The 19,377-nt window shown below is 33.4% G+C and overlaps 4 protein-coding genes across 7 annotated transcripts; 1 reads left to right on the top strand and 3 right to left on the bottom strand.

Annotated features, from left to right (window-relative positions):
• Window positions 1-50: 50 nt before the first annotated feature.
• LOC9321631 (long-chain-alcohol oxidase FAO3) lies at window positions 51-3,818 on the bottom strand. 2 transcript variants are annotated; one of them, XM_021032003.1, is made up of 3 exons: window positions 3,548-3,818; window positions 2,917-3,189; window positions 51-1,962 (listed from the first exon to the last, which is right to left on the bottom strand). In XM_021032003.1, the coding sequence occupies exons 1-3, from the start codon at window positions 3,752-3,754 to the stop codon at window positions 211-213; spliced, it is 2,232 nt and encodes a 743-aa protein (XP_020887662.1). In that variant the 5' UTR covers window positions 3,755-3,818; the 3' UTR covers window positions 51-210. The 2 variants fall into 2 exon arrangements, with proteins under 2 accessions (XP_020887662.1, XP_020887663.1); XM_021032004.1 differs by having other exon boundaries at window positions 2,917-3,229; window positions 3,548-3,628.
• Window positions 3,819-12,999: 9,181 nt separating this feature from the next.
• Window positions 13,000-14,765, top strand: LOC9319497 (plastid-lipid-associated protein 6, chloroplastic). The gene is made up of 4 exons (XM_002885518.2): window positions 13,000-13,375; window positions 13,563-13,799; window positions 14,198-14,324; window positions 14,419-14,765. The coding sequence occupies exons 1-4, from the start codon at window positions 13,103-13,105 to the stop codon at window positions 14,631-14,633; spliced, it is 852 nt and encodes a 283-aa protein (XP_002885564.1). The 5' UTR covers window positions 13,000-13,102; the 3' UTR covers window positions 14,634-14,765.
• A 94-nt stretch (window positions 14,766-14,859) lies between these two features.
• Window positions 14,860-15,920, bottom strand: LOC9319496 (60S ribosomal protein L36a). Its single transcript, XM_002883383.2, has 4 exons — window positions 15,810-15,920; window positions 15,403-15,582; window positions 15,174-15,248; window positions 14,860-15,078 (listed from the first exon to the last, which is right to left on the bottom strand). The coding sequence occupies exons 1-4, from the start codon at window positions 15,810-15,812 to the stop codon at window positions 15,019-15,021; spliced, it is 318 nt and encodes a 105-aa protein (XP_002883429.1). The 5' UTR covers window positions 15,813-15,920; the 3' UTR covers window positions 14,860-15,018.
• Window positions 15,921-16,263: 343 nt separating this feature from the next.
• LOC9321630 (CRIB domain-containing protein RIC5) lies at window positions 16,264-17,970 on the bottom strand. 3 transcript variants are annotated; one of them, XM_002883382.2, is made up of 5 exons: window positions 17,630-17,970; window positions 17,473-17,545; window positions 17,216-17,292; window positions 17,025-17,125; window positions 16,264-16,937 (listed from the first exon to the last, which is right to left on the bottom strand). In XM_002883382.2, exons 3-5 carry the CDS (start codon window positions 17,271-17,273, stop codon window positions 16,500-16,502), a joined length of 597 nt encoding a protein of 198 aa, XP_002883428.1. In that variant the 5' UTR covers window positions 17,274-17,292; window positions 17,473-17,545; window positions 17,630-17,970; the 3' UTR covers window positions 16,264-16,499. The 3 variants fall into 3 exon arrangements, with proteins under 3 accessions (XP_002883428.1, XP_020887664.1, XP_020887665.1); XM_021032005.1 differs by having other exon boundaries at window positions 17,025-17,292; XM_021032006.1 differs by lacking the exon at window positions 17,630-17,970 and having other exon boundaries at window positions 17,025-17,292; window positions 17,473-17,579.
• Window positions 17,971-19,377: the final 1,407 nt, after the last annotated feature.

The following is a 19,377-nucleotide window of genomic DNA, read 5'->3' as shown; positions in this document are numbered from 1 at the left end:
TCCATTTTATTAGGTGAACAAATATAACGTTTCCAAAGACATGGATTTTATTAGTATCCCGGTTTTATTATAATTTTATCGGTCTACAATATAGTAGATGTGATTCAATCCCTATACATGATCAATACGACGAGTCTTTGACTATGAATTATATCATGTTGGTTACACATAAATGTAACTTTACAACTAAAAAATATACGTTATTTTACCTCAATGAGATAAGCCTGCGGTCATGGACTTAGCGATGCGTGTGGAGATACAATAAGCCGTAGACATGACCGTGATCATAGGATTAACACCAACAGCACTAGGCAGCGCGCTTGCATCGCACACAAACAACTTCTCTGCTTCCCAACTCTCTCCATTCAAATCTATTGCACCTTCTTTTTCATTTTCTCCAATTCTACAGCTTCCCATCTGATGAGCTGAGCTATAAACGTTCCATTTCTCAGTCATCCCCTTTGGTCCTTCCTCTGTACTCACCGAGTCTAAAAACTCTTCGATCGAATTCTCATCGCTACCTTTGCATATCAGTCTCTGCCCGTCGCTTCTGTGAGTTCCCACTTCCTCTGCTCCAGCTGCTATTAGTATCTTCAACGACTGTCTTAGCCCGGCTTTGAGATTATCTCTGTCGGTTTTGTCCACCGCGTAGCTTATTCTGCCTTCGGTTTTCACTTCTCCTGACCCGCGGTCTCTAACTATCGTTATGAGACTCGCGGTTCTTGAGTATCTAGCCATTCTTTTCTTCATGTCAAGCCCTGAGGTCCAAGGACATAGCACCGAGAATGAACCTGGTCCTAGAGCTGGTGTCTCAATGATGGCTCTGACTTCTGAATCTTCTGATAACACTTTGCTCACTGATGTTATGATCCCGCCTTCGTATGACTTTCCCTTGAAATTGGAAGATTCCTTCATCGGGAAGTAACCCCACGCCATTAAAACAGGGTGTAAGTGAAGGTTTTTACCAATGTGTCGGTTTCTCAACCCGCTTGAGATCATCAAAGGAGGTGTTAAAAGAGCACCCCCTGCTGAAACCGTTACTTTAGCTTCGATCTTTAGCGTCTTTGCTATGTTTCCGTTTAAAGATTTAGCCATCACTCCCAAACATTTCATTTTCTTGCCTCCTTCGTTACCACTGTTCTTTTCGAGTATAAATCTCTCCGCTTTACATCCCGTTAGAATCACAGCGCCTTGACTAACCGCGTCAACAAGCCAAGTCCGGTCGCTTCCTTTCTTGTCTCCTTGTATACATCCATACCCGCAAGATCCACAGTAATGACTCTCAGAGGAGTTTCTTGGCACGTTTTCGACATTAACCCCGAGATTTTGGCAACCTTTTCTCAGAACCTGATTCTGGAAACTCTCCATTTCACATTTATCCGTGACACCCATCCTCTCCCATACAACTTCCATAGCCGAAACATATTCTTTCGTAGCGAAAAGAGGTATGTTTTGATCCTCTGACCATTCTTGAAGTACCGATTTGGGCGTTTTGATACACGCAGACCAGTTCACAGCAGATCCACCGCCTACAGTTGCTCCAGCCAACACCATAAGATTCCCATCAACGCTCGGGAGAATCCCTCCATTTTCGTACAGTTTGTCCAAGCCAGGACCTTCGAAAGGACGATAATCGGAAGGCGTAAAGTAGCTTCCTTTTTCAAGAACAACCACTTTTAAACCAGATTTCGCTAGAACAGAAGCCGCCACACCTCCTCCTGAACCAGACCCTACCACCACAGCATCACATTTGATTCTGATCGCATCATGGACCGTGTCAAGGTCCGCTTCTAGGCCTTTCTGAGCAAGTAATTCAAGAAGAGTCTGCTCTGTTTCTTCCATCGTCTCCACTATCCCTTTCTCAAGAGGTCTTTCCTTACGAGTTTCAGAAGGTTTGTTCTCATCGAGGTTAACATGATACCCTATGGCTTCCCATGCCGGGTTTTCGCCATCTGGAGTCACCTACACAAAAGAAACGACATATCCATAAAATCTTGAACATTTCTATAAGTTGCTCTGTTTTTAACTTTTTACAATAGAATTAAAAATACTAATTCACGATTTTCAAAACTTTGGATCGGTTTAGTATAACCAAATTGAAAAATGATTTAGTTAAATCGCTTGCTAGTTGCTACACACTTAAGTAAGATCCAGGTTTTTCATAATGGGATCAATTTTTGATGTATAGTAAATTAGTAAATTATACTCCCTCCGTTCCTAAAAGATTGATGTTATAGCTTTTGTTATTTGTCCCACAAAGATTGATTTTCTAGATTTTTTCTTTATTTTTATTGATTTATATTAATAAATCGTAAACTTCAAGGTGTAATGATTGAAAATAATTAACTTTCTTAGAATACTATTGGTTGATATTTATTTTAAAATATGTAATATCAAAATTAATGTTCAAATGATTAAACAATGATTGAATTCTTAATATGTGTGAAAACCTCAAAACATCAAACAATTAGGAACAGAGGGAGTAGTTATAAAATCTCATATGAATACGTTTGGTACGATTTCAGGTATAAGATTTTCTAAGTTTAGTATATATGAATTTGGATGATTTTTTCCTTATAAATATTCCTTAATTTTGAAAACAAAAAAATGATATGAATACGTTTGGTACGTTTTCAGGATTAAGATTTTCTAATTTTAGTATATATGAATTTGGATGATTTTTTCCTTATAAGTATTTCATTAATTTTGACAACAAAAAAAATAATACGTTTATCTAGTTTTTTGGCTATATTTGAATTCAAATTTTGGATATATATAGAAAGAAAGTAAATGAATCTAAACCACGCGATTCGGTTTTGAATTATTTGGATGGATTTTGGACTGGTGTGTTGAACAACATAATCTATGTGGTTGAGAGAAGGCCTGAAGTACAAAAACAGAGGATTTGAGACATACCCGGGAGAAGAAACAGAAGAGGAATGCAACTTTGATGTAGACAAAAGCAGCTCTAATTGGAGTCAAAAACCAATTTCTGAATTGTTTCTGAAGTACTCTTTCTCTCTTCTCCAACGAGAGCTCACTGAATTTCTCAACAAAAGGCCATCTCGAGACCAAACATTCGGTTCCACAAATGAGTAAGGTACCAAGCCGAGTCGCAAGCAAGAACAATATAAGCCTAGTAGCAAGATAAGCTTCTATTGTCCCTCGTTTAGTGATCAGCTCAATGCTCTGCATCCATTAGCAAATCTTTCACTTTTTTACTCAAAACCTACGGTTTTTTTAATAGTAACAGCGATTAATCTTAGGCCAAAACCTAGACTAATAATATTCACGTTGAAGAAAAAAAAAGACTAGATATTTTTGTTATTTAAAAGGTCTATAGAGGTCAACAGAGAGAACCACAAGGATTTTATTGGAACTTGATCAAAATGAATCCCTTGAATAATCAAACAAATCAAAACGAATCTTCTAATATTAGGTCACACGTTCTTGATTTGTGTTTAAAAAAACAAAGAAGTCAAAACTTTAGCATTTGAAGAGAAAAAAAACAGATCACTGGATCAATATAAAGATAAAGAGTGTGCACCTGGCGTAGGACAGGAGTTTGAGACCCAGAAGTTGAGTAAAATGACCGGAGAGCCTCTTTGTTCCGGTGGTTATCACCTTCGCTGGAAACTTCTTCCGGCGGCAGCACAGGAGGCAAGACAGCTTCACAAAAGCTAGCTAAAGATTCCATCTCTGCCTCCGTGATGTCCCGGAGGCCAAATTTTCCGGCGACTTTGTACTTACCCATCACACAATTCGCTTTAATACGATAAAAAAAAAAAAAAAAAAAAAAACAAAACTGGGAAAGTTCTTAAGAGTGTTTCAAATCACAAACTCCGTTAGGATATATATAGACATTACGTTACAGCTGTCTGAATTACATAAAAATAGATATATAAAACAAAATTGCTAAGAGAACCCCCAAAACTTGTTTTTAACTCCTTTTGATGATTAGAATTTTTTATTTGTCGTTTTAGTAGTATGTAGATTTATGTATTTTTCTAGTATATGACATTTGTCTTATTAGTAGTTATGATGATGATTGACAATTTAAATGTATATGAAAAATTGGACCAATTTTGAATGTTTTGTAAATGGTGCATATCTACCCACGTTGTTGTTTCTTTCAAATTCTACCTGTACGCCGAATTTTATTGGTATATTATGATGTATTTTGGATATCTTTCTTAAGTACAATTTAAGATGATGGTTATTTCTTTAGGGTCCCCATGTTTAGAGTCCCTAAGATGGTGGTTAAAACACTTAAAAGTGAAAAATATAGGGACTAGTATGCAATTAGTAGAGACTAGTAAGGGGGAAGTCTTTTTCAGTTTTCTAGACTGCAACATGTGAAAACTACAGGCAACTAAAAACGATTAGTAATTAATTATTAAGTAATGATTGAAGAAATATAACAAAAGCACAAAAGAAGAAAATTGTCAGACAAGTTCTCATAGTTATGGAAAAAAAATCACGTGCGATACTCTCTCTTTTTGTGTGGGTGTTTGACAACTGCGATGCTCTAAAGACCACAATTTAAAACTTGTGATAGCCAACTTGTGAGTTAATGCAAAAGCCCCATAACGTTTTTCACAATCTAGCTTTTCTTATTCGGCATACGTGTATTCGATTTCTTCTCACAAATTTTATAATACTATATGAAGAAATACACTTTTGTATAAATATACCTAAACCTAAAAACTAATAAAACATCGCGATCGGTTTACACGTATATATTAAAACATACTTTTATTTCTTTGGAGAGGTCATGCTTGTGCCACTAGACCAAATGCTTTTTGGTTTATGAGTTTTTTGTTTGTTAATGAAAGGTATATCAGTAACTTTTAATTTGTACCCCTTCTGTTTCAATTTTAAGTGATGTTTATTGTTTAAGATTTTTGTACACATATTAAGAAATCATTAAAATCTCATTTAATTTACCTAATTTACATAAAAATATTATTAACCACAAGTTTACAACTAATTCAACCAATAAGAAAATACGCTATAAACTATTATTGGTCAAAAAGTATTAATTAAATATGTATTTAATTTTTACATAGAAAATTGAAAACATCACTTAAAATGAAACAAAAATATATCTCTAAAACATCATTTAAATGATATAGAGGGATAATATTTTACTCAGAAAATATATCTAGGATTCCAAAGGTGTTCAAAAATTGCGTCAGATGCTCAAAATAAACATGACATAATGTCTAAGAATTAGGTGAAATTCATGGGTTCATCAATTAATATTTAGCGCAAAACAAGTCATAAATGTTGCTTAGCTGCAACGAAATTGATTACAAATTTTTTTGCTCTGAATTTTTTAATGTCTTTACTGGTTAGAAACACAATGCTATAGTAGTGATTACCTATAAAAAAAAATTCTCTTTTACTCATCGAGTATTTCATAATTTCTTTCCAATACTCCTAATTATTGATTGTTGACAAATAAGATTCAAGCACCGACGATCCCCAGGCCGTTATGACTTTTGAGATAACATTTGATAGAAAAATAAATACATTTCATTGGACGATGCTTTGCCTCATTTAAGAACCAAAGAAAATAGCAGTATCCAGATACTCTGTTTCACAAAGATTGTTGTTCTAAAGTCTTAATCTCATTTTACAAAGAGTGTCGTTTTGTGTTTTCAATGCAGTTTTTAAAGACTAATTTTCTTTTTTTTATCATCATTATTTTAGTTTATTAATTAGAGAAAAGGTATTATTTAGTGTATTAATGAGAAGTAGAAATAAAATTTGTTTAAATTTCTTAATTTATGTGAAAAATCGTAGAATGACACTCTGTGTGAAAGAAAAGCATTTGGTAAATTTAGTTTACATCGATTAGACACAAACTCTATGAATTATTGACTCAAATTGCATATTATTTACATCCACGAAAAAATTGGTCTGGCCCTACTTTTGTATTTTGCAGCAAATATGTGGGAACCGGTGGAACCAATCAGGTACCTCCACGTCAGCATATGCATGTCATGTAGTCAACAGTGGTGAGGCATCCCCATCTAACAAGCCAAGTGTAATTTCGAAGCATCCGAGACCCCGTCAGACCGAACGCTCTAAACTATAAATAGTTTTAGTGTAATCTAAACTAAGTATGATTCTTTACAAATTAATATATGTATTCTGATCCGTGATCCCAAAGGGTTTGGTAACTTTGGTTAGAAAATTTCCTCTCCATTGCTTGCTTTTATCGGTACAACATATATAATTGCTTGGTGAATAAGATACGTTTCGCTTTATCAAGAAAACAATAAATATATGTTATATACCGTGGTGGATGAGGTTAGAGTATACTAGGTATAAGGAATTGTTTGCCAAAATAATACAATAAAAAGTTCACAAAATATTTTAGTAATCAGTTAATTCTTACACTTTTTTTTTTTGATAAATCATATCGGCTGATTCGGTTAACCCCGATAGAAACGTACCGAAATGCTACAAAATAAATTTCTTTTCAAATGATCTCCACACTTATTTAAAACTTCTCATAACACATGTTATATGTTCATATATTAGACTATTTTATCCGTCTTAGGTGATATCCACGTACGTCTTTAACCGTACATGGATATGATATAATAAATTCTAAATATTTGATATAGTGGTAAAACTATAATTTTATATATGTATATATAAAAGATTTTAAAATCATGATATTTAAATTATCGTAGTATTATGACTAAAATATTTCAAGTTATACGGACTATAGCATTCCATTTCCATGATTGAGGTACACTTTGTGATTAGCTATTATTTATCGACCAAATATCGTTCAATGGCTCTAAAGCTTAATTATATTTTAATTGTAGACGAAAAAATCATTAAAACACTATCAACATGAATGTTTGCGAAATATCCATAAAACATTTTTAAGCCGAGGCATCAGCAAAAAGTCTTCTTATTAAAACCTTCTAATTGTATATTTATACTATGTGTTACTGTGTTAGTATAGCTTAGTGCTTAAAGTCAAAAATGTAGTTGGACACAATTAAAGAGGTCACAAGTTGTCATTAATTCATTACGTAATAATGTAAGTAAAATAACGATAACACGTTATAGCATTTTCAAGATAACCCCACTTTCTATACCTTTTTCGTTCATGTTACTTTCTGACCAGTTAAAATCTTGATTTAAAAGTCATAATAGCAATTCGTTTAGTTAAATAGACTTTACACGGATACTAATAATCTACAAAATCGACCAATATAATTTTATGCGTAAGTTGTTTTTCACATGTTCGATTTCTTATGCAATGCCAATTGATAATACTATTTATTGATTAACTAGATATGTGTTTAAATCGGTTCCAATGTACATACACAATTCGAAAAACAACCAATCTAACTACAAAATTTGCACCAATGTTTTGAGTGTAGTGAAAACAAAAAGATCGAAGTAAAATTTAACAGAATAAATGAAATGTTATAAAATCACATTTGACATTATAAATAATGTTTTAATGTTCCTTATCTTATAGTATTTGAATATGCACTTCTTTCATGAATATGAACACTTATGTTTATTTTACCGATTAGTACGCATATAATTAATTATATAGATCCATTCAAACTAAACTTTTCTTTGTCGAACATTAACATGTAGCTTGTCATTAGTCGATTCATGGACATAAATATAAAACGGCAGAACTAAGCACAGAAACGTCAACAAACTGTATCAAAGCTAGTAGTTGTCTCAACAACACAAAAAAATAAAGAATAAATTACCGGGTTGGCAATATTTCCAATAATAATTACAAGATCAGGACAGTTCACCGGTATTTGTGTATTTGAACATTTTTTTATGCTACGAAATGTCTTTTTTGCCCTTTCCAAGAGCTTCTCGTCGTCACTTTGCTAACACCACAATATCACTTCTCTCTTTCTCTAACCTAGAAAATCAAACTACACAAATCCTTTGGATCTGCGATTTTGAAGACGAACATCTTCTTTTTACAACCGTATAAACTGGTCTTCGGAAATAATTATCTTTTGATTTCTTTATTTGATTTCAAAGATTTTTTGTTTTCTTCTTCTGTGTTTATGGGATTTCCGGGTTTGTGGCGTTATCGAAGCATGGGCGATTCAAAATCTGCAAGTACTGCAACGATCGGAGGTATCAGAAGCTTCGGGTGGTGAGACTAATCGACGAATCGCGGAGATTGAAGTATTTACGTCCATGGTTGTGATGATTCTTTGGGCGATTCCATGGTGTGTGATCCAAATTCAAGACTGGTACCCATTGGTTTCACAAGATCTCTAATCTCACATGTTCGATTCTCTCACTTTCGATTTCAATTTTACAAATTCGAGTTCGATTTTGCATTATCCGATTTACTATATACTATAAAGCAAGCTCTTGGGTTTACCAGATCCCCTTAGAGTTTAGTTTCCTTTATTCAAAACGAAATTAATTGATGTTGTATTGTGGTTGAAAGAAGAATCAAAACCTTTGGTCAGTGGCGGAGCCAGAAATTTTGATTACCGGGGTCATTTATAATTAACTATTTTTATTTAGCTATATATATGTATGTTTAATAATAAATTGTTGCTTAAATGATCTAGAGAATATTTAAATTTCTTTACCCAAAAAAATAAATGATTGTTTTAATATAATTTGTATGCAGTGTTTAAAAAAGCTTCATTTTAAAATAAAAGATACTTAATTGTAGTTCATTCTTTCTTTTGTATTAAGTACTTTTTATTCTCAAAATATATAGTATGTAGATATTGATTAGTTGTTGTATTTATTTTAATTTATGACCTTTCAAAGAAATATATATTAAAAATAATTTAAAGATTTATAGCTATTTCTAAGGAAAAATAAAATAAAAATGGAAAGAGAATTAATGGTAAATGAAATAATAAATATGTATGGGGTCAAATAAAGAAATCAATTGCATGGCATAGGGGTCATTGTAGAAAATTTAAAGGAAAACATCCAAAAATCATTAGGAAACTTACCTTATAATTTTTTTTCTATAAATGTTATGGGGGTCAGCTGACCCCCCTCCCACTACACTGGCTCCGCCCCTGCCTTTGGTCATGGAGTAAGCGCTGGTTGTCGTGGAAGAAGAATGGAGAAGAAGACACAGATACAAGGGCAAAACTGTCGTTTACGCTGGTCCATAAATGCCCAAAATTGAAGGTCTGGTAGATGTTCCATATTTGAAAGTTTTGGGCCAAATAATGCCCATATTTGAAAGTTTTGGGCCAAATAATGCCCATTTCAGCAATATTCCCAAAAATAAATAGTTCTTCCCCTCTCTCTCTTTTTTTTTTTTCTCACACGTTCGGTCGGTTGTTAATAATATCTTGCGGTAGCGGTCCTTTTTTTATTATCAAAACATATACTCCCTCCGTTTTCGAATAGTTGTCGTTTTAACTATATGCACACAAATTAAGAAACTATTAATGTTGTTAGTTTTTTAATATAAAAATATCATTAATTATCTACCTAAACATAATTTAACCAATAGTAAATCAAGTTGCATAATAGATATAAATATAAAAAATAAAAAAGTAATAAATTTTGCATCGAAAACTGAAAACGACAACTAATTAAAAACAAAAAAATTTCTCTAAAACGACAACTATTCGAAAACGGAGGGAGTATTCCACAAACTAGACACTTCCCAATTCTGTTTTCTTATATTTCAATCTTGTTCTTCTTCCAAATTGTAAATATATCTACAATGTCTTAGGTTCAACATTGTAGCTTCGGTTCCAGTTTCTCTTCTTAACTTTAATATCAGCTACTATTCTTATGCTGTAAAATGTAATTATCTTTTGTTCACCAACATATAATTAGAACCCAACTGCCAAAAACTTATCATAAATTGCAGTTCTACTTATTAACCACACAATTTTGCAGTTCCAACCATTAAATGCCACAAAATTTGGACGATTTCTTAAGACAAGAAGAACATAGCAACCAAACCTTATCGATTAATATGAAATGTCTCCATAAAACCGGGAGATTTCCCCAAATAAAGAAAACACGGCAAATGGTCACGTAATCTCCACGATGAATGTTTAATTTTTTCTTTCACAAAAAACAAAAAACTTTACTCAATATACAACTAGAATGGTACCAACTAATTAGCAAAAGAAATTCAAAAACAAATATATACTGAATATGAAGTTATATTATTTTCAAACCTCATGTACTACTAACAGGGACTACTAAAAGCCTAATAATTTGTCCTACAAAGAAATCCAAATAATGGAAGCCGTGCATGTCATGTGACAAAAAGAGAAAAACACACCTGTATAAGTATTGGATCATGTTTTTTCCGAGTGGGACGCGAGTTAGGAAGGAAATACTTTGTTCTGTTGTTGGGTTTGACAAAACACATAAAATGGGTCTTTATAGGGCCATACGAAAAATGACAAGGGTGGAAGAATGGGCAATGTCTATGGCCCAAAGACATTACGCAATATCAAGATAAAGAGGTGGTAGATGGATGAGACTAGGGTCTTGAATGTTCGGTAGTTTTTTTTATTGGTTTTTAGATTCTAGTTTTTGTATTTTGGTTTTTGGTTTTTGATTTTTGGTGTAGATTTTAGTTTTTGTAAAATTTTGAATGGTAATTTGTTTAGGTTTTAGTTTTTCTACATAGAATAAAGTTTTAGTTTTAAATGAATTGGTAAATGGTAAAAATAGCATATTTAAAATAAAATTAAAAAATTAAAATTTTTTTGACTTAAATTATTTGGAAAAACCCACAAAACTTGTTTTCTGGATTCTGTGAAGAAAAGCCACAATTTCCTAAAATCTGGTTTCCCTATTTTTTAGGAAATCTACTTTTTTAGAATCATGAATGTGTGATTATTAGATTTTTGCACAATCATAAGCCAAAAATTACTCCAAAAACTGCAGCCATTCAAGACCTAGACATCAAAGAGTGATGTAGAGAAAGAGAGAAAGAAACAAGGGTTTTCTTCGTCAAACTTTCTTCATCTTTGTAGTGTTAATCTTCCTTTTCTTTATTTTTGTGTAATCTTAAAAACCAAAAGCTAACATCACAAGTAAGCGGTGTCCGGTGTGTGTAATTTCTTTTTTTCATAGTGAAGCTTGAGAGCAAGAGTTCTCCTTCGAGCGTAGAACTCGTGAACTCGGTTATCAAACCGTGTGTTGTTTATTTACCAAGCAAACTTTACTTACTCTTTACTCTACGTGTCCATTATGCATCAAATTATTTGGTTGGGTTGCAACTTGTTACAAGTTTCTCACGCTATTGGGGGAAATATTTGAAAATAAAATCTCCTATAGAGAAAAAACCTAGAAATTACATTTGAAACGAGGTAACTAAAATAATTAATAACAATAAATATCTGGAAGTTTAAGTATTAAGAGGGATCTACACCATATTAAATTTATCTTTTTGAGAGAAGAAATCTTTTCCAATAAACATCAAACCCAACATCTTCGTCTAGGAGATTTATCACTGGAACAACACCACGTTGGTAATCACTATAATATACACTCAAAACAAATTTAAATTAGTGGCACAAAACGACATCATTTAACTCAGAAAATATGCAACAGCTTACGCGCTAATATTAATAACTCGTGGTGCTTCTCAAATCACATAATAATTAAAGAGAATATGTAGTAACTAACATTTGACTACAAAAGAATTAAGTAAATAGCCATGGACTAAAAGTATGAGAGAGAAAAAGATATTTGCACACCATTTATGACACTTTTACCCAAACAAAGCCAATCCTTCATTATTTTTCATTCTCTTTCTCTTTCTTTCTATTTCTTTGATTTCTCCGAAACTACCACCACTTTCTCCCTAACAACTCCATTACAGAGATAACCACTATCAGATCCATAAGCTCTAATAGGTCATTTGTATCGAGCATCACATCCATTGTATCCACCACCACAGCCATGGCTTCTCCACTGTCGCTTCCTCTTGACTTCATCACCACTGATTCTCTTTTTTTTTTTTTGCTAGAATTCATCACCAGATTCACCATGGAATCTTTTCTTTTTCTCAATCTCTCTTCTTTTCATCTAATCTCTTCACTACTATATCTCTTTTTCTTTACCCATATCTTCCTATTGTCAGATTTCTTCACCACATGTTCTCTCTTTTTTTTTTCCTATAATTCTCTCCCTCTCATCTCCTTTGGTCGTTCTCTATTTTCCATTATCGCCGAATTTCTCCACCACTCTCCAGTGTGATAATAAAGAAATTAAATCTGATTTTAAAACACATGACTAGTTTTTAAAATGCATGTATTGTAAAGAAAAAACATGCTATTACCACTGATATATAAATATTTGTCACGCTATCCAATAAAAACCCATGAAAGATTTTAACAATTATATATATTTGTTAATACTTCGTGTTATTTAAGAAAATGGTATGTTTTTTTGTAAATATATCGTGTTATTTCAGAGAAACACATGATTTGTTCATCAGATTTACCATGAAATCTTTTTTTTGTTCTCATTCTTTCTTTTTCTCATCAAATCTCTTCAGTACCAGATCTCTTTTTAACAATTGTTTTTCCTAAAAATCTCTCCCTTTTATCTCTCTTGGTCGTACTCTGTTTTCTCTTCTCGCCGGATTTTCTCCACCACTCCCCGGTGTAATAAGAAATTAGATCTGATTTTAAAACACATGTCTAATTTTTAAAACATGCTATTACCCTTGATATATAAATACTTGTCACGGTATCCAATAAAAATCCATGAAATTTGTTAACAATTATATATGGTTGTTAATATTTCGTGTTATTCAAGAGAATAATATGTTTTTGTAAATATGTCGTGTTATTTCAGAGAAATACATGATTTGTTCAACAAGAATTATTGTAACTACTGCCATCGGTGTTATTGTAAAAACAAGAAAACAGAAGGATATTTTAGTATTTATTCTATTCAACAAAAGGTTATTACCTATGTTTTCTGACACAAAGCTATCGTCTTCATTCTTTTCTATTCCATGCTAGTTTCTAATATTACCCATAATTAAATTCTCCGTCTCCAGATTCTTCTTCTTCTTCTTCCTCTAAAAATATCTCACTCTCTTCGTGTTTTTTACTCAACAATGGCGGCTTCTTCTACTTTCTCGTCACTACTACCTTCACCACCGGCTCTTCTTTCCGACCACCGCTCTCCTCCTTCATCCATCAGATTCTCTTTTTCCTCCTTAACTGTTCCAAAATCGTCTCGTTTGGGTTTTACTGTATCAGAGAGGAGAAATCTCGCGGCGAATTCGTCTCTCGTTGAGGTATCTATCGGCGGAGAACGCGACCCACCACCACCATCTGGATCGGGTGGAGACGACAAGGGAATTGCATTACTCAAACTCAAATTACTTGTGAGTCTGATTTCAACAGTCGGTGAAATTCGAAGAAATTGGTTTCGTTTCTTTGGAATTAGGGTTTGAATTACTGTGTAGATTCGATTTCAGTTTGATTATATAGTCATATAGTGATCTTTGGGAAATTTTCCAGATTTAAGAGTTTTTGTTTATTATCTGTGTTGTTGTGTTGTGAGAATTGCAGAGTGTAGTTTCGGGATTAAACAGAGGACTTGTGGCGAGTGTTGATGATTTACAAAGAGCTGAAGTGGCTGCTAAGGAACTTGAAACCGCTGGTGGACCGGTTGATTTAACCGATGATCTTGATAAGCTTCAAGGGAAATGGAGGCTTTTGTATAGTAGCGCCTTCTCGTCTCGGTCTTTAGGTGGTAGCCGTCCTGGACTACCCACTGGACGTTTGATCCCTGTGACTCTTGGCCAGGTAATGTTGGTGATTCTTGAATCCATTGCTCTCTGTTTTTTACCGGTCAAGATTCGGTTTTTCGGGTAAGTTGTTGAGTAGTTTATGTGCACGGCTCTGGTCTATCATCATTAGTCTTGGTTGAGTTTGAATGGGGATGAGCTGAGAATATAGCTTTCTGAGGTTCCAATGTCGCAATGTCACTCGAAAGCAAACCATTTTCTATATTGCCAAGTTTATGAATACAGTCTGGTCTATCATTGGTAGTCTTGGTTAGGCTTGAATGGTGATGAGCTAAGAATCTAGCTTTCTTTGGTTTAAATTTGGCAAAGCACCTAAATTGAATCAGTAGAAACTAGAAAGCAAACTTCTTTAGTATTGTGTCATGTTTCTGAATCATAAAAACTGTGTGGAATCAGGTGTTTCAACGGATTGATGTGTTTAGCAAAGATTTCGATAACATAGCAGAGGTGGAATTAGGAGCTCCTTGGCCATTTCCGCCATTAGAAGCCACTGCTACATTGGCTCACAAATTTGAACTCTTAGGTTTGTATCTCCCTTTCTCTCATTACGGTTATCGAAAATTTGTGTAAGAGCAAAAATGTGAATCTGCATTTTTTGATATTTATGGGTAAAACAGGCACTTGCAAGATCAAGATAACATTTGAGAAAACAACTGTTAAGACATCAGGAAACTTATCGCAGATTCCTCCGTTTGATATCCCAAGGCTTCCCGACAGTTTCCGGCCATCGTCAAACCCTGGAACTGGGGATTTCGAAGTCACCTATGTTGATGATAACTTGCGTATAACTCGCGGGGACAGAGGTGAACTTAGGGTATTCGTCATTGCTTAAATCTCAAGCTTTGACATGTAAAAAGATAAAATAAATACTTTCTGCTTGTTGCAGCCTCATGATTTTTGTACAAATCATGTGAACAGGTGAATCATATGAATAAATTGCATGACTTTGAAAATTGCACAATGATATAGAACTTTCAAATTTTGCATTATAATGCAGTCTCTAATGAGTTATATTCTTGACTTTTTCATAGGTTGGTTGAGAACAGATTTGCAAAATATGTATCGAAGGTCTATGATTAACAGCAAAACCATATCTTGATGATTCAAAATATAGAGTTAACAAGCAAAGATGAGACAATCTTATACGAGAGAGCTAAAACAAATGGATTCCAAATCCAGCAAAGTACAAAAATTGCAGAAAATAAAATGAAACCAGCTTAGAAGAGAGATGTTCCCTTTCCCTTCTTGTCTCCACCAATCTCAAAATGCTTGCACCTCTGAACATAAACAACAACAAAAACCAACAATGTAAGCAAATTAAGTTACAAATCCGGTAACAAGAATTGATCAATGAAGAAATTCTTCTTTTCACCTTGATCGGGCGCTGCGAAAAGTGCTTGCAGCTTTGGCACTGAAGCCTCAGAACAATCTTCTTCGTGGTCTTAGCCTGTTCAAAAGATTTACAAGATGTCTCCAAGTAAGAAAATGTTTCCTCACAGCTCAATTTCAAGATTCTACTCCAGGGGTTCCCTAAAACTAGCTTATTCTAACTAAATGGGCCAAATTCAAAACAAGAAAACTATCAATACATGTTACATTACCTTCTTGTGGAAGACGGGCTTAGTCTGACCACCATAACCAGATTGTTTACGGTCATAACGACGCTTTCCTTGAGCAGCAAGACTGTCTTTACCCTTCTTGTACTGGGTAACCTTGTGCAAAGTATGTTTCTTGCATTCCTTGTTCTTACAGTAAGTGTTCTTTGTCTTTGGAATGTTCACCTTCAAAATTCATATAACCAAAAATGAAATCAGTTCAAACACATCAAATCATAAGACTAAGAGTTAATCAAAAACAATATGAAAACTATATGATATAAGATTAGATCTGAAAACAAATAAAAAACAATAAATCAATCAACCATGTATTGTTGTTCCTCAAAGATCCTAATCTTTGGAGAAGAACTTTACGAATTCTAAGTCAGCTCGAAAGAGAAGAAACAATTTACCATTTTCGCGTCTCTGATCTCCGGTGAAGCTTCTGTGCCGTCGTCGTTCCACTAGACGAAGTTGTTTAAAGAAGAAGAATTTATAGTACAATTTCTGAAAACCCTAATCCGACTTTGGGCCTTAGGTTAAACTAATAGGCCCATATTTATAGTATGTGGGTTAGAGATAAACTATAGGCCCATCTTTATTTTATTTTTTTGTGGCCCATCGTTAGACGTTGATGGGTTTTTTTTTTTTTTTTTTGAACAACTATCATCAAGAGTTCAAGACCCTAAAAACTAAAGTTGAAGTAATGAAATCAAAAGCACCGAAGACAAAATTCAGTAGAAAAAAAATGATTGAACAACAAATGCAAAGCATCAATCGAAACCCAATAGATATGTCAAACACACTCAAGCCTATACTAATTGAATCCTGAGAACACAATAGAAAGATTCCTTGTGAATAATTTAAGAGTGTTAAGCAAGCATATATTTCACATCCCTGGTTCACAATCATCAAAGGGTTCCTCTTTTCTCGACGCGATATAAAATCATTGGTCTTGTAATGCAAAGGCATTTCCAACAAAAGGGAGAGAAAAGACAAAAGTGTGTAGATCAATCATGAGAACAAAAGCAAAACCAACACCACCACCACTCTAGTCTAATCTTGATTATATAACACTCTCTTCTTTTTTTTTTCCTCATCTTTCATCTTCCTGTAGAACTTCCAAGACCCGCACAAGGGTATACCGCTCTCACGGATATATCTGTTTCTTTCGTCTTTACATGTTCAATAGCTGGAGGAGGTTCGCCTCCTCCTCCTCCTCCTCCTGCTGCTGATCCTTTTGATTTTTTCTGTCTTGAGTGTTTTGGTCCAACAGACTGTTCAGTCTGTTGAGGTAACTCTAACCCTGACCCTGACTCTGACCCCGAACCCGTGTTCTGTTCTCTCTGTTTGCCCGTGCTGCGTCTTGATTGCCTCACTGATCCTCCTACCCTTGATGGAGATTCTGCTGGTGAGTTGTTTCCTGTGGATGTTTTACGCCTTCCCTTGTTCCTATGCTTCTCCCCGGAACTCCCAGGTTTCTTGTTAGAGCTTCCCTTTGTCTCAGTCTTCGTGCGATCTTGAGACTTGAAATCATGCATCTACATATTCCCATGAAAATATTTGATCTAATCCACAAGCAAAACCTATGTAGAAAATGTTATATATATTGAGAGAGAAGAATATACCCAGCTTGGGGTTGTAGCAGAGGGCCCTTCCCATCCTATATGAGCAACATGTTTTACATCGGTCGGTATTCCAATCTGCATCTCTGGTTCCTTCTCATCCTCTACAACATTTTTTTTATAACATATAAGAATCTGATTTTTGGTAATTGTATAGACATATGTGAGTTTGTTTCGAGAATGAATAAACTCACCGAAGATACGAGCAATGTACCTCAACCCTTTTAATAGACCCTTCATTGGTGAGGTCATTCAACTTGCAGCTGCATACCTAGCTTGAACACCAAGCAACATCAAAAACCTTTTTTTCGTATATCTAATGTTTTTCTAGAGATTCTTCTTCTTTTAGGGATACAACTTTTGATAATGCAGAGATTGGCGGAAAAATAAATTGTTTTTGGGTGAATCCTATTGCGATAAGAATCTTAAGAAAAAAGAAAAAAGAACTTACATGTTTGTGGAGTAGATAAAACCCTATTTAACAAAGAAACAGATTCATATAGATGTGCAAGAGCTATGAGTTTCTGCAAATTTGAGAGGAACTTATTAAAAAACAAGAAGAAAAATCAAAACATTTATTTCTGTTTGGAGAAGAAAGAAAATGATACCTGGTTAAGAAAACTTGTAAATTTCTTATTATCTTCAAATCAAAATGCTTTTTTTTTTGTCTCAAACTATACTCGTGTTGTTATCTTGTTTCTTGTTTTGTTTAAGAGAGAGGTCACGTAAGAAAGAAATCTCAAATGTTGTCCTCTTTGTTCGATCACAAAGGCTCTTTTTTTTCTTGTCTATTTCTTTTTTACATATGCATAAGAGCTACGTGGCAGATAATTATTGGATGTAGAAGTTGCAAGTCAACGGATAGCCAGAAGATTTTCCCTTATTTGGTGGTTTCAATGCAATTTCTTCAATTCTATATTAAGCTGATGTGAGTCGTTTTTTCTGGCAAACGCGGGAGATACGGTTTTCTTTTTTTTAGGGAAAGCCAAAAGTAATCTCTAATCATCTTATTGAGCAAAAACAATATGCATATACCATTATAAATATATAAATATATATAGATATATTTTGATATATAGTTTGGTAATTTACTTATTTCTTAGTTATAACTTATATCTATAATTTGCGATAGTAGTTTTTAATATATAGTTTGGTAGTTTAATTCATTTCTTAGTTATATCTTTATAATTTGCGATACATATCCCAACAATACATATCCATAATAAATAGCAAAACTAAAAAACACACATGAAACTTTATTTGTTGAACAAATGATCGGATGTTTTGCCTTCACGCATCAGTTGTTGTCGTTGTTTTCTTAAGGTACTTAACGCCGAGCAACTTAAAGATACCAAACACAAGCACCCCGAGGACCAATGCAATGGCAATGCCTATTATGATTGTAATCCAGAGTTTCATTGTAAAATAACTTGAAGAGCTCTTGTGTTTTTGGTTAGAGATTGAGTTTGAAGTCTATACTCTATGTCCAACGTTTCCTACTTATCTCTCTTCTTATATCATTCATTATTATATATAGGACTTCTTCCTCTGCATGCATGGTTGAAAGAATCGCAATTGTGTCTAGTTGTAATTGGGTTTGCATGATGTGTATCAATAAGCACACAAAGCACATTAAACTTTTGAGTTACTTTATTAAAAATGTCTTAAAGGAATCTGATTTTCTTCAAAACTTTACTATAAAAGCTAATATCTATTTAAATAATTTTACCAATACAGATTTCCTTTCCATAAATAATTTTTTTTTTTTTGAATTTTAAAAGTTAAAATTTATAGTCTCTCAAATCTTGGAAATTTGTATTGTATATATAAATGAAATTAAATAAAAGGTCTCTTAAAAGTATAGATTTAATTTTTTAATTAAGCTATATGTATAAAAAATCACTATTAATGCAATAATCTAATGTTTATAATATCATCCCACATAGTCAAATTTTTATCCATAAATCTTGAAAAGCTAATTTCTGGTAGTTAAATGGTTTATCTTAAATATTATCAAAAAGACAGATTTCATTTCCATATTGTTTATATATCTTCAAAATTTTAATTTTAAATTTTAATCTCCCAATTAATGAAATTTTTTACCCCATATATAAATGAAAGAACTAAAAAACTTCTTAAAAATATATATGTTTAGCTTTAATTTAATCTATAATTTGCATAAAATATTCATGAATGCATTAGTTTAATATTTATCATTTAGTCGAATGTTTATCCCTAACTGTGATCTACGTATCATTAGGCAACCTCGACTCTTTATTTTGGGCATACCAAAGCAGGACCTTTATTTTGTAATTTTGTCTCCCTCGGCCCGTTGCTCTCTCGAATAAAATTAAAA

This window comes from Arabidopsis lyrata (genome assembly GCF_000004255.2).
Source record: "Arabidopsis lyrata subsp. lyrata unplaced genomic scaffold ARALYscaffold_3, whole genome shotgun sequence".
NCBI classification, from domain to species: Eukaryota; Viridiplantae; Streptophyta; class Magnoliopsida; order Brassicales; family Brassicaceae; genus Arabidopsis; species Arabidopsis lyrata.
Note: the sequence above shows the minus strand (reverse complement) of the source record. Positions and strands in the feature narration are given on the sequence as shown.

What these genes read in the sequence shown, in the direction of transcription:
- LOC9321631 (XM_021032003.1), bottom strand. Translation starts at nt 3,754, where the DNA reads ATGGGTAAGTACAAAGTCGCCGGAAAATTTGGCCTCCGGGACATCACG. An exon ending in AAACTCCTGTCCTACGCCAG is followed by an intron (nt 3,190 to 3,547) that starts GTGCACACTCTT and finishes TAATGGATGCAG; the next exon opens with AGCATTGAGCTGATCACTAA. An exon ending in TCTTCTGTTTCTTCTCCCGG is followed by an intron (nt 1,963 to 2,916) that starts GTATGTCTCAAA and finishes TCTTTTGTGTAG; the next exon opens with GTGACTCCAGATGGCGAAAA.
- LOC9319497 (XM_002885518.2), top strand. Translation starts at nt 13,103, where the DNA reads ATGGCGGCTTCTTCTACTTTCTCGTCACTACTACCTTCACCACCGGCT. An exon ending in TACTCAAACTCAAATTACTT is followed by an intron (nt 13,376 to 13,562) that starts GTGAGTCTGATT and finishes TGAGAATTGCAG; the next exon opens with AGTGTAGTTTCGGGATTAAA. An exon ending in TCACAAATTTGAACTCTTAG is followed by an intron (nt 14,325 to 14,418) that starts GTTTGTATCTCC and finishes TGGGTAAAACAG; the next exon opens with GCACTTGCAAGATCAAGATA.
- LOC9319496 (XM_002883383.2), bottom strand. An exon ending in AGCCCGTCTTCCACAAGAAG is followed by an intron (nt 15,249 to 15,402) that starts GTAATGTAACAT and finishes TCTTTTGAACAG; the next exon opens with GCTAAGACCACGAAGAAGAT. An exon ending in TTTCGCAGCGCCCGATCAAG is followed by an intron (nt 15,079 to 15,173) that starts GTGAAAAGAAGA and finishes GTTTATGTTCAG; the next exon opens with AGGTGCAAGCATTTTGAGAT.
- LOC9321630 (XM_021032005.1), bottom strand. Translation starts at nt 17,273, where the DNA reads ATGACCTCACCAATGAAGGGTCTATTAAAAGGGTTGAGGTACATTGCT. An exon ending in CTGCTACAACCCCAAGCTGG is followed by an intron (nt 16,938 to 17,024) that starts GTATATTCTTCT and finishes GGGAATATGTAG; the next exon opens with ATGCATGATTTCAAGTCTCA.